The 13659-nt window shown below is 40.3% G+C and overlaps 1 protein-coding gene across 1 annotated transcript in view; it reads left to right on the top strand.

Moving 5' to 3' along the window:
* Nucleotides 1-13659, top strand: part of cacna1g (calcium channel, voltage-dependent, T type, alpha 1G subunit) — a 349320-nt gene that overhangs the window by 292327 nt on the left and 43334 nt on the right. Inside the window, exon 27 of the mRNA XM_063003080.1 lies at nt 2418-2465. Coding sequence (XP_062859150.1) covers nt 2418-2465 — 48 coding nt within the window. The remainder of the gene's footprint in view (nt 1-2417; nt 2466-13659) is intronic.

Raw genomic sequence — 13659 nt, 5'->3', positions numbered from 1 at the left:
AGTCTTTCTTAAATTGTTGCCACACAAAAGTGGGAAGCATTCATTGGGTATTATCAGGAATTAAATCAGTAATTAGGAGGGGTGTCACATAGTTGTAACCATAAAACGTCTCCAGTTTGTCGTTTGTAACATAAAGAACAGAACCATTTGATTGCTTATATGTTATACAATGATCTACTTAGTATTAAATATTTAAAACACTGGTTAACTAACTAATTTCTGTTATTGAGCAAAGATAGCAGTAAGCTTGCCAGTTTTCTAAACTGGGTAGTCATACACAAAAAGGCTTGTGTCCCAATATGAATACTGTATAATACATACTACATATAGGGTGTGTTCGAAAACCTAGTGAGCTACCTTGCTGTCTACTGCCTACATGGGTAGCTGCTTCAGTAGAGAGGATTCTAATAAGTCAATTAACTTATAAGTCAGGTTATTCAGACGGGCCACTTAGACAGCGATGACATCAGTTTTCGCTCACTAAGCTAACACAGTTAGCCTCATGCCATTCAGACCAATGGGATGAGGGCGGCACGGTGGCTCACAGCAAGAAGGTCCTGTGTTCGATCCCCAGGTGGGACGGGGTCCGGGTCCTTTCTGTGTGGAGTTTGCATGTTCTCCTCGTGTCTGCGTGGGTTTCCTCCGAGTGCTCCGGTTTCCTCCCACAGTCCAAAGACATGCACGTGAGGTGAATTGGAGATACTAAATTTTAATGAGTGTGTAACTACCATTTCTGTCGTGGATGTAACCGAAGGGTGTAAAACATGACGTTAAAATCTTAATAAACAAACAAACAAATGGACCAATGGGATGAGGTGGGAAAACGTGCTAGCATGTCAACTAACATCTCCCTCCAAATCATACCTGGAACTGTTAAAGAAACCCTCAACCAAGAAAACACAAGAACAATCCTGAACTTCCTGGCAGAAACAAAAATAAAAATAAAAACAAAAATATGAAGGAACAAATAGAGACAAGAAAAATGACTTAAACATAACACCAGTCATGCCATAAATAACACAAACGAGTGTATAAAATTGTGTAAAAAATCTAATAAATAAATAACAGTTAAATTATCACTGACAAGCCTGAATTTGCAATTAAATAACACTTGTACACATTCATACAAATTAAAAAGAATCGGAAGCTCCCTCATTTTTCAGTTAAAATTCGTTCAAATTTAAGGTGCCTTACTAGACAGCATTTTAAGGTATCTAAGAATTCTTGGAAATCTAAGAAGTCTTGGGAGCTTGCATAGGATAGGATAAGATAAGATAAAATAATCCCTTATTCGTCCCAAAGTGGGGAAATTCACAGTGTTACAGCAGCGAAGGGATAGCAAGGCACTCGGTACAAAAAAAATAGACAAATAGACAGTACAATGTAAAACAATATATACATTATTAATAATAAAAGTCAAAAACTCTGAAAAGATCTTATTTACAACTGATTGCACATGAAATCTTAAATTGCACATGGGAAAGTGTGCTGGGAGCAGTGCTGGTTGTATAATCTAACAGCAGCAGGAAGGAAGGACCTGCGATACCGCTCCTTCACACATTTGGGGTGAAGCAGCCTGTCGCTGAAGGAGCTACCCAGTGCTGTCAGAGTCTCATGCATGGGGTGGGAGTCATTCTCCAGCATGGATGCCAGCTTGGCTAACGTCTCCCACCACCTGCACTGGGTCTAAGGGGCTTCCCGGGACAGAGCCGGCCCTCTTAATGAGTTTGTCTAGTCTCTTCCTGTCTGCTGTAGAGATGCTGCTGCCCCACTGTATCAAAGAAAGTCCTCAGGAGTGCCCCCCGCACTCCAAATGACCTCAGTCTCCTTAGTAGATAAAGTCTGCTTTTACCTTTTTTGTAGACTTTCTAACATAAAATGCTGTCTATGTAGAGAGTTCACTAGGTTTTCCAACACACATTGAGTTAGAAAACTAAATACATTATAAATATTGTACTAATGCAAATTCAGTCAAATTCTAAAATCCATCACTCGCACTTCTGCAGGACTTTAATCTCTTTTGATTCCCTCTTCCAACTACAAATCCATTATTAGTGTTAGAAACTGATTACACGGTACCATTTAGTCTAACTTGATTAGTTTTATTAGGACTCCAGGTTTTGAACCTTGTCTGTTGATTAGTACGAACGTTTTATTGTGCCTCAGAGTTGATGCTGCAGGGTGGGCACAGGTGTCGTTAATGTCCAGAAAGGCTAATTACATAATAAAAAAAAGTCTGCTCTTTAAAACAGCTGGTAAAATCAGCTGGATTCTGATAGTCTTGCAGGCTGATTTGGACTCAGAATAATTGGAAATAGCTACAAACAAAGACTTAATTTTCTATTTTTCCACCTAACTTAAACTCCTTTACCAGCCTTCACAGGCTGCCCCTGATTAACATGGTCTCATTCTTTTAGATATGTTGACGGGTGTCAGTTGGTCCAGTCCAGAGGGCAGTTTTGCAGGTACACAGTATTTCCGGCATGCTTGTGTGTTCACCGTGTGGTGTTGTTAAAGAGGTTTTGGCTATAGGGCAGCTCAGGAAAGGCCAAGACCTCAGCTCGTGAACTCGGCTTGTGAGAATTGTCTGTGGGCGTCTGTGTGTGTTCGGTTAATCACAACTCATCCACTGTCCACCAGCATCACCAGTGCCAGCCAGCTAAACGTCCTGCTCACACTGGGGAGACAGACAGGTAGATAAAAGCTATACAGGAAACACAAGGCAACCTTGTCAAGTCAACATAGTTTAATAATAGTTTCTTATACCAAATCACATTTAGTTTAGAGTAGGTGCTAAATATAAGAGTGAAAGTGTGAAATCAGACATCGGTCTTCATTTCCCCCCCATTGTGATGCACTGTAGCTGACTGTGTAAGGGAAACTTGTCTGCTTCTGATACGTATATCTGTCTAAGTTTTCATTGTACAGTGGTCACTTTGTATTGTGTAGTACTGTTTTTTACGACTCTAGTGACGACACAACTCATTATTGTTCAGAGACTGCATGACTGTGGCTACTCATCTATAAAAAATGCGTATTGCTTATTTAAATACATACACTTTACTTATGTATTTACCATGCTACACCACAAAGGCAAAAGTATGCAGACATCTTACTACAAGCTTGATGGACAATCCAAAACCAGGGTCATTCATACGGAGATTCCACCCCTCTCCAGCTATAACAGCATTTAGGGTCTGTAGGATTTATGCTCATTCCATCAAATATGCAGTTGTACGTTTCAGGTGTTGTGGGTTTAAGGGTTCCGTTAGAAAGGCATATAAAAGTGTTTGGTCCTGAAGTTGGTACAGATAATACACTGATCAGCCATAACATTAAAACCACTTTGCTTCTACACTCACTGTCCATTTTATCAGCTCAACTTACCATATAGAAGCACTTTGTAGTTCTACAATTACTGACTGTAGTCGATTTGTTTCTCTACATACCTTTTTAGCCTGCTTTTACTTTGTTCTTCAATGCTCAGGACCCCCACAGAGCAGGTATTATTTAGGTGGTGGATCATTCTCAGCACTGCAGTGATACTGACATGGTGGTGGTGTGTTAGTGTGTGTTGTGCTGGTATGTGTGGATCAGACACAGCAGCGCTGCTGGAGTTTTTAAATAGCGTGTCCACTCACTGTCCACTCTGTTAGACACGCCTACCTAGTTGGTCCACCTTGTAGATGTAAAGTCAGAGACGATCGCTCATCTATTGCTGCAGTTTGAGTTGGTCATCTTCTAGACCTTCATCAGTGGTCATAAAACGCTGCCCACAGGGCTCTGTTGGCTGGATGTTTTTGGTTGGTGGACTAATCTCAGTCCATCAGTGACAGTGAGATGTTTAAAAACTCAATCAGCTCTGCTGTGTCTTATCCACTCATACTAGCACAACACACACTAACAAACCACCACCATGTCAGTGTCACTGCAGTGATTAGAATGATTTACCACCTAAATACTACCTGCTCTGTGGTGGTTCTGTGGGGGTCCTGACCATTGAAGAGCAGCATGAAAGGGGGGTAACAAAGCATGCAGAGTAACAGATGGAGTACAGTCAGTAATTGTAGAACTACAAAGTGCTTCTATATGGTAAGTGGAGCTGATAAAATGGACAGTGTGTGTAGAAACAAGGAGGTGGTTTTAATGTTATGGCTGATCAGTGTATAAATGACTAAAAAGTACTTACTCTCCTGTATTAGGACAGTGAACCTTAATGTTAGTTCTGAAGTAACCGTTATCAGTAGACACAATGGCTGTTGACTTTACTTCTAGCCACAGTGGGGTCTATAGGTTAGCCTATCAGTATAAAGTTTTGATGCATTTGCTACTCATCTGCTATGCTACCTAATACCAGAAGATCCAGATTGGCTACTGGCAGGTTCCAATTTGTTTCTAATCAGCCAACACTGTGCTAATTATCCAGTTGGCATCCAGTTACTGTGTGCATACTTCAGCATGTTTATAATTCTACAGGAGTTCTGAAGGAGGGATTTTTTTTCTCAAATCCAATCTGTCCTTCTCTATTAGCTTGCATTTCTCTATGGTTGGCCTGCCACAGACATTCTGTGCCAGCGGACGGGATCAAAGGAGCTGCTTAATCAAATCACATGGAGGGTGAAGCCGTGCGCCTCTCCACCTCCTGTGCCTGGTCTCGGTGTTGGTTACACATTATGGTGCCTTATCAGGGGTCTGTAGGAACGCAGTCTTGAGAAGAACACAGTATTCCAAAGTGCTTGCTTAAAATGTCAATGTATTTTAGTTATTTCTGAAATACAACTGTAACACTGTCAGTGTGTAACTGCAGTGCTGAGAATGACCCACCACCCAAATAATACCTACACTGTAGTGTCCTTGGAGAGTCCTGACCATTGAAGAACAGCATGAAAGGGGGCTAACAAAGCATGCAGAGAAACAGATGGACTACAGTCAGTAATTGTAGAACTACAAAGTGCAAAATAGACAGTGAGTGTAGAAACAAAGAGGTGGTTTTAATATTATGGCTGAGCACTGTATATATATTCTAGTAGCGTGTTTTCCTTGTGTACGTTTCCCCAAGGGTATTCTGATTTTTTCCCTCCTCCCTAAAACATACAGTCTCTTAGAATTGCTTGGAATTGCTCCTAGTTGTAAAACATTATTATTTTTAAGATTTGCTATGTTACTATGTTATTTCTTACTACTGATTTAATACAAAAAGATTATTATATATTATATAAAAAATTATATATATTATATATTTATAGTTTATGGGCGCCAGGTAAGCCTAGCATGATTTAGGCAATTGCCAAAAAATATAAACCTGATTATATCAAAATCAAACATAATATTTATATTACAAGTAAGATTAAGAAATAAATCATAATGCAGATCAATCCATGTAAAAAATCTCCCAGCATCGTACCTTACCATATTTATTCATTTATTTATTTATTTTTTGGTGTGACCAGGCCATAAATAAGTACACTGTTCCGACTACTTACGTTGAATGATGTTGAATGGCAATGCTACCTCCACACCATCCCTTCCACCCAGCATCCCATCCTTTTATCCCTCACCCACCCATCCTCCAGTCCTCATCCATCGATCCTCCATCCTCCAGTTCTACATCCTTACATTCCAGCTTTATCATCCACCCAGCCATTATGCACAAGTTAGACTCAGAAAGAAAAAGTGGTTTGTCTGCCATTTCTGCCAGCATATGTGTGTGCGTCATTGTGTGTGTATGTGTGTGTGTTATACTATGCCCTGTCATTACTGGAGTTGTCATATATGCCACTGAGTTTCCTTTCCTTTCTCTTTTTTCTGAGCTTCTTAATTTCCAGCACTGTCCACTTCTTTCTTGTTTCTTTGATGAATCTGTGTTAACAGGGCAGAAGAGATTTTGGGACATCCAGGAAAAAAGAAACATGCTTGATTATTTAAGTTGGCTTAGGCTTTGTGTATGCTGGCATGTAATGAAGAGAGGTAATGTGAAATAATGTGAAATTTTATTTTGTTAATTGGCATGGATCACAGCAAGCATCTCACTTATAGACATAGAGTTCATCTGTCCAAAAAAGAAAGGCCTAAAAACTAGCTTTGTCTTCACCTACCTTTGCAGTACCTACTGTATGAACTAAACTAAAAATAAACAATTAATAGATAATACTTAACTTCGAATGAATGATTGCAATTATATCAAATACTTATATCAAAGACAAATTAGTTATCACATATTACTGTATAAATATCACATTAAAATAAAATATGATGTTTCTGAACTCCTCGGTTCAAAACTCGGTGTTGCCAAACGGTCGGCTGGGCGCTATCTAACAGGCATAATTGGCAGTGCCTACAGCAGATACTAATTGGCCACCGTATCTGCAGGGTGGGGGCCGGACTATGTGTATGTGGGTGGGTTTTCATACGCTGTGTAAGGACCCTGATTGGCGGAAGACGCCTGTGCAGAATGCATCGGCGAGAAGAGGAGGGCTGTGCACATGTCGAAAGAGGCGTGTACAGCGACGTGCTCTCCTCGGATGCAATCTGGCATCTCTCAGCAGCGGAAGACAAAATTGAGTGCACTAGGAAAATGGTGAGAAAATGCATACAATTTTTTTTTATAAAATATTATGTATTATGACCTCAAACAGTGTTTACCTATGACGGCCGAAGCCTCTCACCTGAAAATGAAATCCTAAAAGTAATATTTACAGCTATTGAAGAACAATAAAGGACCTGTATTTTAGGTTATTAGCAGTTTATCATTTTCTACAGTAAGAACAAACAAGTGTTTAAGTACATTTTTAAGCCTACATAATCTATATTTAAATTAACACACTTGGTGCCCAGGTGGTGCAGCGGGACATTCCACTAGCACACCAGCACCGATATTCTGAACTCTTTGATTCGAAACTCGGCGTTGCTACCAGTCGGCTGGGCGCCATCTAGCAGTCATAATTGGCAGTGCCTGCAGCAGACACGCTTCTGCCTGGGCGGGATGACCAGACTATATGGGTGGGGTCTTCAATCGCTGTGTAAGGCCCCTGACTGGCACATAGCAAGGCGCTTGTGCAGAGTGCATGGGTGAAACAGGGTTCCGCTAAGGGCTGCACATGGGTCGGAGGAGGCATGAGCAGCAATATACCCACCTCGACTGCAATCAGGGATCCCCCAGCAGCGGAAGACAAATTGACTACACTGACGACTTTGTACTTGGATGGACAGCATGCACTAATCAGCATGAACAAATGGTTACAACATAAAATTGTTGGGAAAAGGAATTATACACAGTTTAAAATATATATTTGTAAAGTTTACATGGGAATAAATCAAAATATATTCACATTAGTTGGGAAGATTACACCCAAGTATCATAGTCAACGTTTTCAGGAAATAGAATTAGCTTCATAGTATAACATAACAAAACACCTAAACATTCCAGCCAAAAAGTACAATTGATTTTTCAATCTGCAACTTTAAAATCTGTGGAACCACCACTTAGATTTTACAAAGATCATTTGTCTGCCCTCAGAGCTGAAAGCAGCAGGAACAACAGTTTTTCCAGAGAACATGCTCTTCATTCCTTTAATCAACACTAAACTCTTTTGCTAAAAACAGAGATGCACATTGACAAATTGCTTACAAGCATTTAGATTAACCTAAAAACTTGTAGTATTTTGATAAAAATAAACAAAAATAAAACGTGTTTGTAGCTAAAAGGTTGTGCGCATTACCATGGACGCCTACATGGATGTATGGAGCTGCTTCTATGCAAATGGTACCATAATATATAACATCATAGGAAGAATAATAAATAAAGCGATGTACTTGACGTTATAGAGAAACATTAAGTCTGATCTAAATTTCTTTAGATAAAGTCTGACTCCTAACTTAACTCCTATTTAAAATGTATACACTAATGTTTTCAGTGTGTAGTGAACAGTTTTCAGTCTTATTAAAAAGTACAAAGTTAGGCCGCTCAGGTGGCGCAGCGGTAAAATACGCTAGCACACCAGAGCTGGGATTTTAAATACATCGTATCGAATCTCAGCTCTGCCATCCGGCTGGGCTGGGAGGCCACATGAACAACGATTGGCCTGTTGTTCACAGGGTGGGTAAGCCGGACCGGGGTTCCTCATAACTGATTGAACTGGCTGATTGATGCCGCCTGATCAGGGTGTGGCTCTCAGTGCAGGAAGCTCATCCGCATATAAACTTGCCTCGTGCAGGTGAAAAGAGGCAGTCGGTACTGCGCACTTGTCGGAGGGGGCGTGTGTCAGTTGCGAAGCTCCTCAGTCAGAAGTAGAGGGTTGTATCGGTAGAGGTGAAGCGTAACGCTACCAGGGTAATTGGATACGACTAGATTAGGGATAATTGGGACAGGAAATTCTGAGAAAAAATATAAATATATATATTTATATAAAGTATAAAAAGTGCATGTATGCTCTGGAAAGCTAACACATAGTAAAAACAAAAATAATTAAATACGTTTGATCTATGTTTATAGAGATGTTTCTAGACCATTCTAGGTCATTGTTTCATTGGCAATAGTGTATCTTTTATCATCATTCGTGGACATTCCATCATCCCAAACTTTGATTTTCTTGCCAACATGCAGCCATACACATGGTTACTGTCTTCACGGCTTCCTTACAGCTCATACACTGTCTGTATGTAATGTGTGTAGTCATAAATATTCTTACTCATCCTTAGTGTTTGTTTTTCCAACTGTTCAAGCTCATGAGGTAAAGAATATGTACATCTTTGTCACGGATCTTCTGGGTCCAATATCACAACCATGTTTGATACTGTATGTTATTTCCTAAAAAGCCTTAAATTTCTGTTAACTAAGCAGTGCAGCTTTCCAAAAGAAAATTAATCTGATTCATATTCTATAAAATGTAATTATTATTTTCCAAAAGTTCTTTCTTGGGATCAGTGTTAGTGTGATTTTTATAATACAAAAGCAATTATGTCTGGCTTGAAAACAGTTTGTCATAAAAATGAGGATCATGGCCTCAGGTTTAATGGGTTCAGTGTTTTCTAACTGAATTTGAATGTATTAGAGGCATCAAGAGCATTTAGAGCTGAAATCAGAAAAAGACAGACTTAGCAGATAATACAACTCATGATTAGTTAATCATCACCTAATCAGTTTTAGTGTAGTATGGAAGATGTGTAAGAGTAGCAACCTTTTTTACCTAAACACACTGGTGCACCAAAACTTCAGGTTGTGCATCCATTCAAATACACTATATTGCCAAAAGTATTCGCTTGTCTGCCTTCACACGCATATGAACTTGAGTGACGTCCCATTCTTAATCCATAGGGTTTAATATGATGTTGGCCACCCTTTGCAGCTATAACAGTTTCAACTCTTCTGGGAAGGCTTTCCACAAGGTTTAGGAGTGTGTTTATGAGAATTTTTGACCATTTCTCCAGAAGCGTATTTGTGAGGTCAGACGCTGATGTTGGACGAGAAGGCCTGGCTCACAGTCTCCGCTCTAATTCATCCCAAAGGTGTTCTATCGGGTTAAGGTCAGGTGCAGGCCAGTCAAGTTCTTCCACACCAAACTGGCTCAATCTATGTCTTTATGGACCTTGCTTTGTGCATTGGTGCGCAGTCATGTTGGAACAGGAAGGGGCCATCCCCAAACTGTTCCCACAAAGTTGGGAGCATGAAATTTTCCAAAATCTCTTGGTATGCTGAAGCATTAAGAGTTCCTTTCACTGGAACTAAGGGGCCGAGCCCAACTCCGGAAAAACAACCCCACACCATAATCCCCCCTCCACCAAACTTTACACTTGGCACAATGCAGTCAGACAAGTATCGTTCTCCTGGCAACCGCCAAACCCAGACTCGTCCATCGGATTGCCAGACGGAGAAGCGTGATTCGTCACTCCAGAGAACACGTCTCCACTGCTCTAGAGTCCAGTGGCGGCGTGCTTTACACCACTGCATCCGACACTTTGCATTGCACTAATCTGAAGGCCACATGAAGTTTGGAGGTCTGTAGCGATCGACTCTGCAGAAAGTTGGTGACCTCTGCACACTATGCGCCTCAGCATCTGCTGACCCCGCTCTGTCATTTTACGTGGCCTACCACTTCGTGGCTGAGTTGCTGTCGTTCCCAATCGCTTCCACTTTGTTATAATACCACTGACAGTCAAATGTGAAATATTTAGTAGCGAGGAAATTTCACTACTGGACAAGTGGCATCCTATCACGGTACCACGCTGGAATTCACTGAGCTCCTGAGAGCGACCCATTCTTTCACAAATAATTGTAGAAGCAGTCTGCATGCCTAGGTGCTTGGTTTTATACACCTGTGGCCATGGAAGTGATTGGAACACCTGAATTCAGTGATTTGGATGGGTTAGTGAATACTTTTGGCAGTATAGTGTATATGTGAAGACCAACTATTAAAGTAGTAATATATGTATATATTTTATATAAGAATATATTTTAGTCACTAAACCCCTTTGTCAGCAATGATCATTTCTTTAAATGACATAGAACAATTGACAAGACGGTACCTTTGTTTTGTTTTATGGATGATTCTTTAGTAAGTGGACAGGTTATAGCCATGAAAAGAACCTAAAACATATTAGATTCTTATAAATCTATTACACAATTATTTGTTCTGAAAACACCATGTGGTGCAACTTGGACACATCTTCAGTGATGAACCCAGGGTCATAGGATGTTTCGGGTCTTAGATCATCAGACACCCTCACCTGGGCGACCCAGTCAGGGTTGATCAGCCCCCTAAGTAGTGTCTAAGTAGCGAGCTACACCATGGATCACCCCTTTTGATCCACAGCCACCTTGATGCCTTTTCAGCTGCATCAGTGATGTTTTTGCTGGCTTTCCTCTCCCACAATCCTCTAATCCCAAGGAGGCTGAGCATCCGAGCAGAGACTGCTCTGCAAAGCCCCTGCAGCCGACTTCAATGGGCTTACAGCAGCTCTTCCACCCATTTCTTCCCAGAATCCAGATATTTCGCTTATAGACCTCCTCCATGTGGTCTTCCCAAGGGACAGTGAGCTCCACTAAGAAGAGTCTGATGATAAGACCAAATCTGGTCTGAGTGACGTCCTTGCGATGTGTTGTAGGATCCTCAAATGCCTTCCTAGGTCGACCTCCACTCCAGCTGCCAGTCAGAGGCTAAGGCTAACATCCCAGTTGAGGATCTGGGCTCAGGTTGCCATATTTCTCCAGCTTTGACAAAGGCAATGTTATGCCTTGTATGGATATGTTTGTATAAATTCAGATCAGATCATAAAAGTTCTGTTAATATTTGTGTTAATGGCAATTTTAAAAATCGTTCTTGTCGTTGGACCTACAATGGCAGTCTATCATCAGTGTTTAATTAAAATGTCTCAGGCTTAAATGTACTATGTTCTTAATATCTATAAACTTTTTTAATCTGAGCACTGTGTAATTGGATGTGAATGAAATTGCTACCTAAGGAAATAACATCTCAGTAAATCAGTCATAGTACAATTACGAAGATACCAAAGAGTGATGGTCCTTATCAATATCCATTCTTCTTTTGTTGGTTAAAAATAGTTTCTGATAATTTTCTTTCTCCAATTTAATTATCTTTAAAGCTTATTTGGCAGATACTTAGATGGCTGTTTGCTTTGAAAAATTGTAGGAACATTACATTAGAGTGGCACCTCTGCCAAAATAACCCGAAGTTTAATTAATTTTCCATATGCAGTATGCCAGGGTTAGTCTCTTCAGGAAGTGGAAAGTTAAAATGAGGTGTTTAGAGGGTAATTTGGCTTGTTGCCAAACAGACCTAAAGTAAAGAAAATTGAAGGTGCAGGTCTTGTCATTTCAACATGGTGCAGTACTCATTAGCTAACTATATCTAACAATGATGAAGGATCTTCCTCTTTTGTTTAAGCAGTATGAAGATCTCATTCTACCAGACAAATGCCAACAAGCTGGCATTTCCACACCTACAAGCACAATGGCCTTACATTTGTTTATAATGTAGAAACTTTTAGATTGATTTAGTTTAAACAGGATACAGTTTAAACGTTTTAAGTCTCCTTTTTAATTAGGATTTAATATTGAAAGCTATAGCATACATAACCTTGAATGCTAAAATACACTGATCAGCTATAACATTAAAACCAGCTCCTTGTTTCTACACACAGTCCATTTTATCAGCTCCACTTACCATATAGAAGCACTTTGAAGTTCTACAATTACTGACTGTAGTCTATATATTTCTCTACATACCTTTTCAGCCTGCTTTCATGCTGTTCTTCAATGGTCAGGACCCCTACAGGACCACCACACAGCAGGTATTATTTAAGTGGTGGATCATTCTCAGCACTGCAGTGACACTGACATGGTGGTGGTGTGTTAGTGTGTATTGTGCTGGTATGAGTGGATCAGACACGGCGCTGCTGGAGTTTTTAAATACCGTGTCCACTCACTGTCCACTCTATTAGACACTCCTACCTAGTTGGTCCACCTTGTAGATGTCATCGCTCATCTATTGCTGCTATTTGAGTTGGTCATCTTTTAGACCTTCCTCAGTGGTCACTGGATGCTGCCCACGGGGCGCTGTTGGCTGGATATTTTTGGTTGGTGGACTATACTCAGTCCAGCGCTGCTGTGTCTTATCCACTCATACCAGCCCAACACACACTAACACACCACCATCATGTCAGTGTCACTGCAGTGCTGAGAATCATCCACCACCCAAATAATACCTGCTCTGTGGTGGTCCTGGGAGAGTCCTGACCATTGAAGAACAGCATGAAAAGTAGGTAACAAAGTGTGTAGAGAAATGGACTACAGTCAGTAATTGTAGAACTACAAAGTGCTTCTATAGTGGAGCTGATGAAATGGACAGTGAGTGTAGAAACAAGGAGGTGGTTTTAATGTTATGCCTGATCAGTGTATATATACATTTATGTTTATTAAACACGATAACATACTTATCATTGTATGTTATTTATGCAGATGTATGGCTTACAATAGTAATAATAATAATCGGGCAGCGCCTGTTTCTGCAATGAGGTGCATGGTGCCAGGGCTTTATTGGGATGACAGGAGCACAGAGAGCCAAGCTGCTGCTGGGATCCCTGCCTTGTGTGCTGGAGTGATAAGCTCCCATGTCTTGCTGCTCTGCAAGCCCTCTCTCCATTTCTTTCTCGCCTTTTCTCATCCCATTCAAATCCAGAACATTAGAGCCACTGCAGCCTGCAATGAAGCATACTGTACTGCAATGGCATGCATTTTTATTTTGTATGCTGTTTTTATATTTTTATATTTTTATTGAAATTATATCTCTTCTAATGCTGCAGATTTTTCTGGCTGGTTTGGAATCGTATTTTATTTCAACAATGTGGATGTGCTTCAAAGAAAGAGAGGAACTCTTGGTATACTAGGAGAAATGTGAGCTTAAATGTTTGTCAAATGTTACATGAACATGATGCTCCTGTACTCACCAGCATTGCACCAGTCAAATAAACACAAAATTCTTTTTATTTATTATTTCATTTAATGAAGAAAAGTGCTGTTCTGCCTTACCTGGCCCTATATGAACAAAATAATTTGCCCCCTTAGCTACTAAATCAACCAGTTCACCAAATTAACCAGCCAACCCAACATGAAAGCAGCCACATGATGCCTTGTTTTAAATAGAT

The sequence above is a fragment of the Trichomycterus rosablanca genome, chromosome 10, assembly GCF_030014385.1.
Source record: "Trichomycterus rosablanca isolate fTriRos1 chromosome 10, fTriRos1.hap1, whole genome shotgun sequence".
NCBI lineage: Eukaryota > Metazoa > Chordata > Actinopteri > Siluriformes > Trichomycteridae > Trichomycterus > Trichomycterus rosablanca.
The sequence above is the reverse complement of the archived record's forward strand: the minus strand, read 5'-3'. Positions and strand labels throughout refer to the sequence as shown.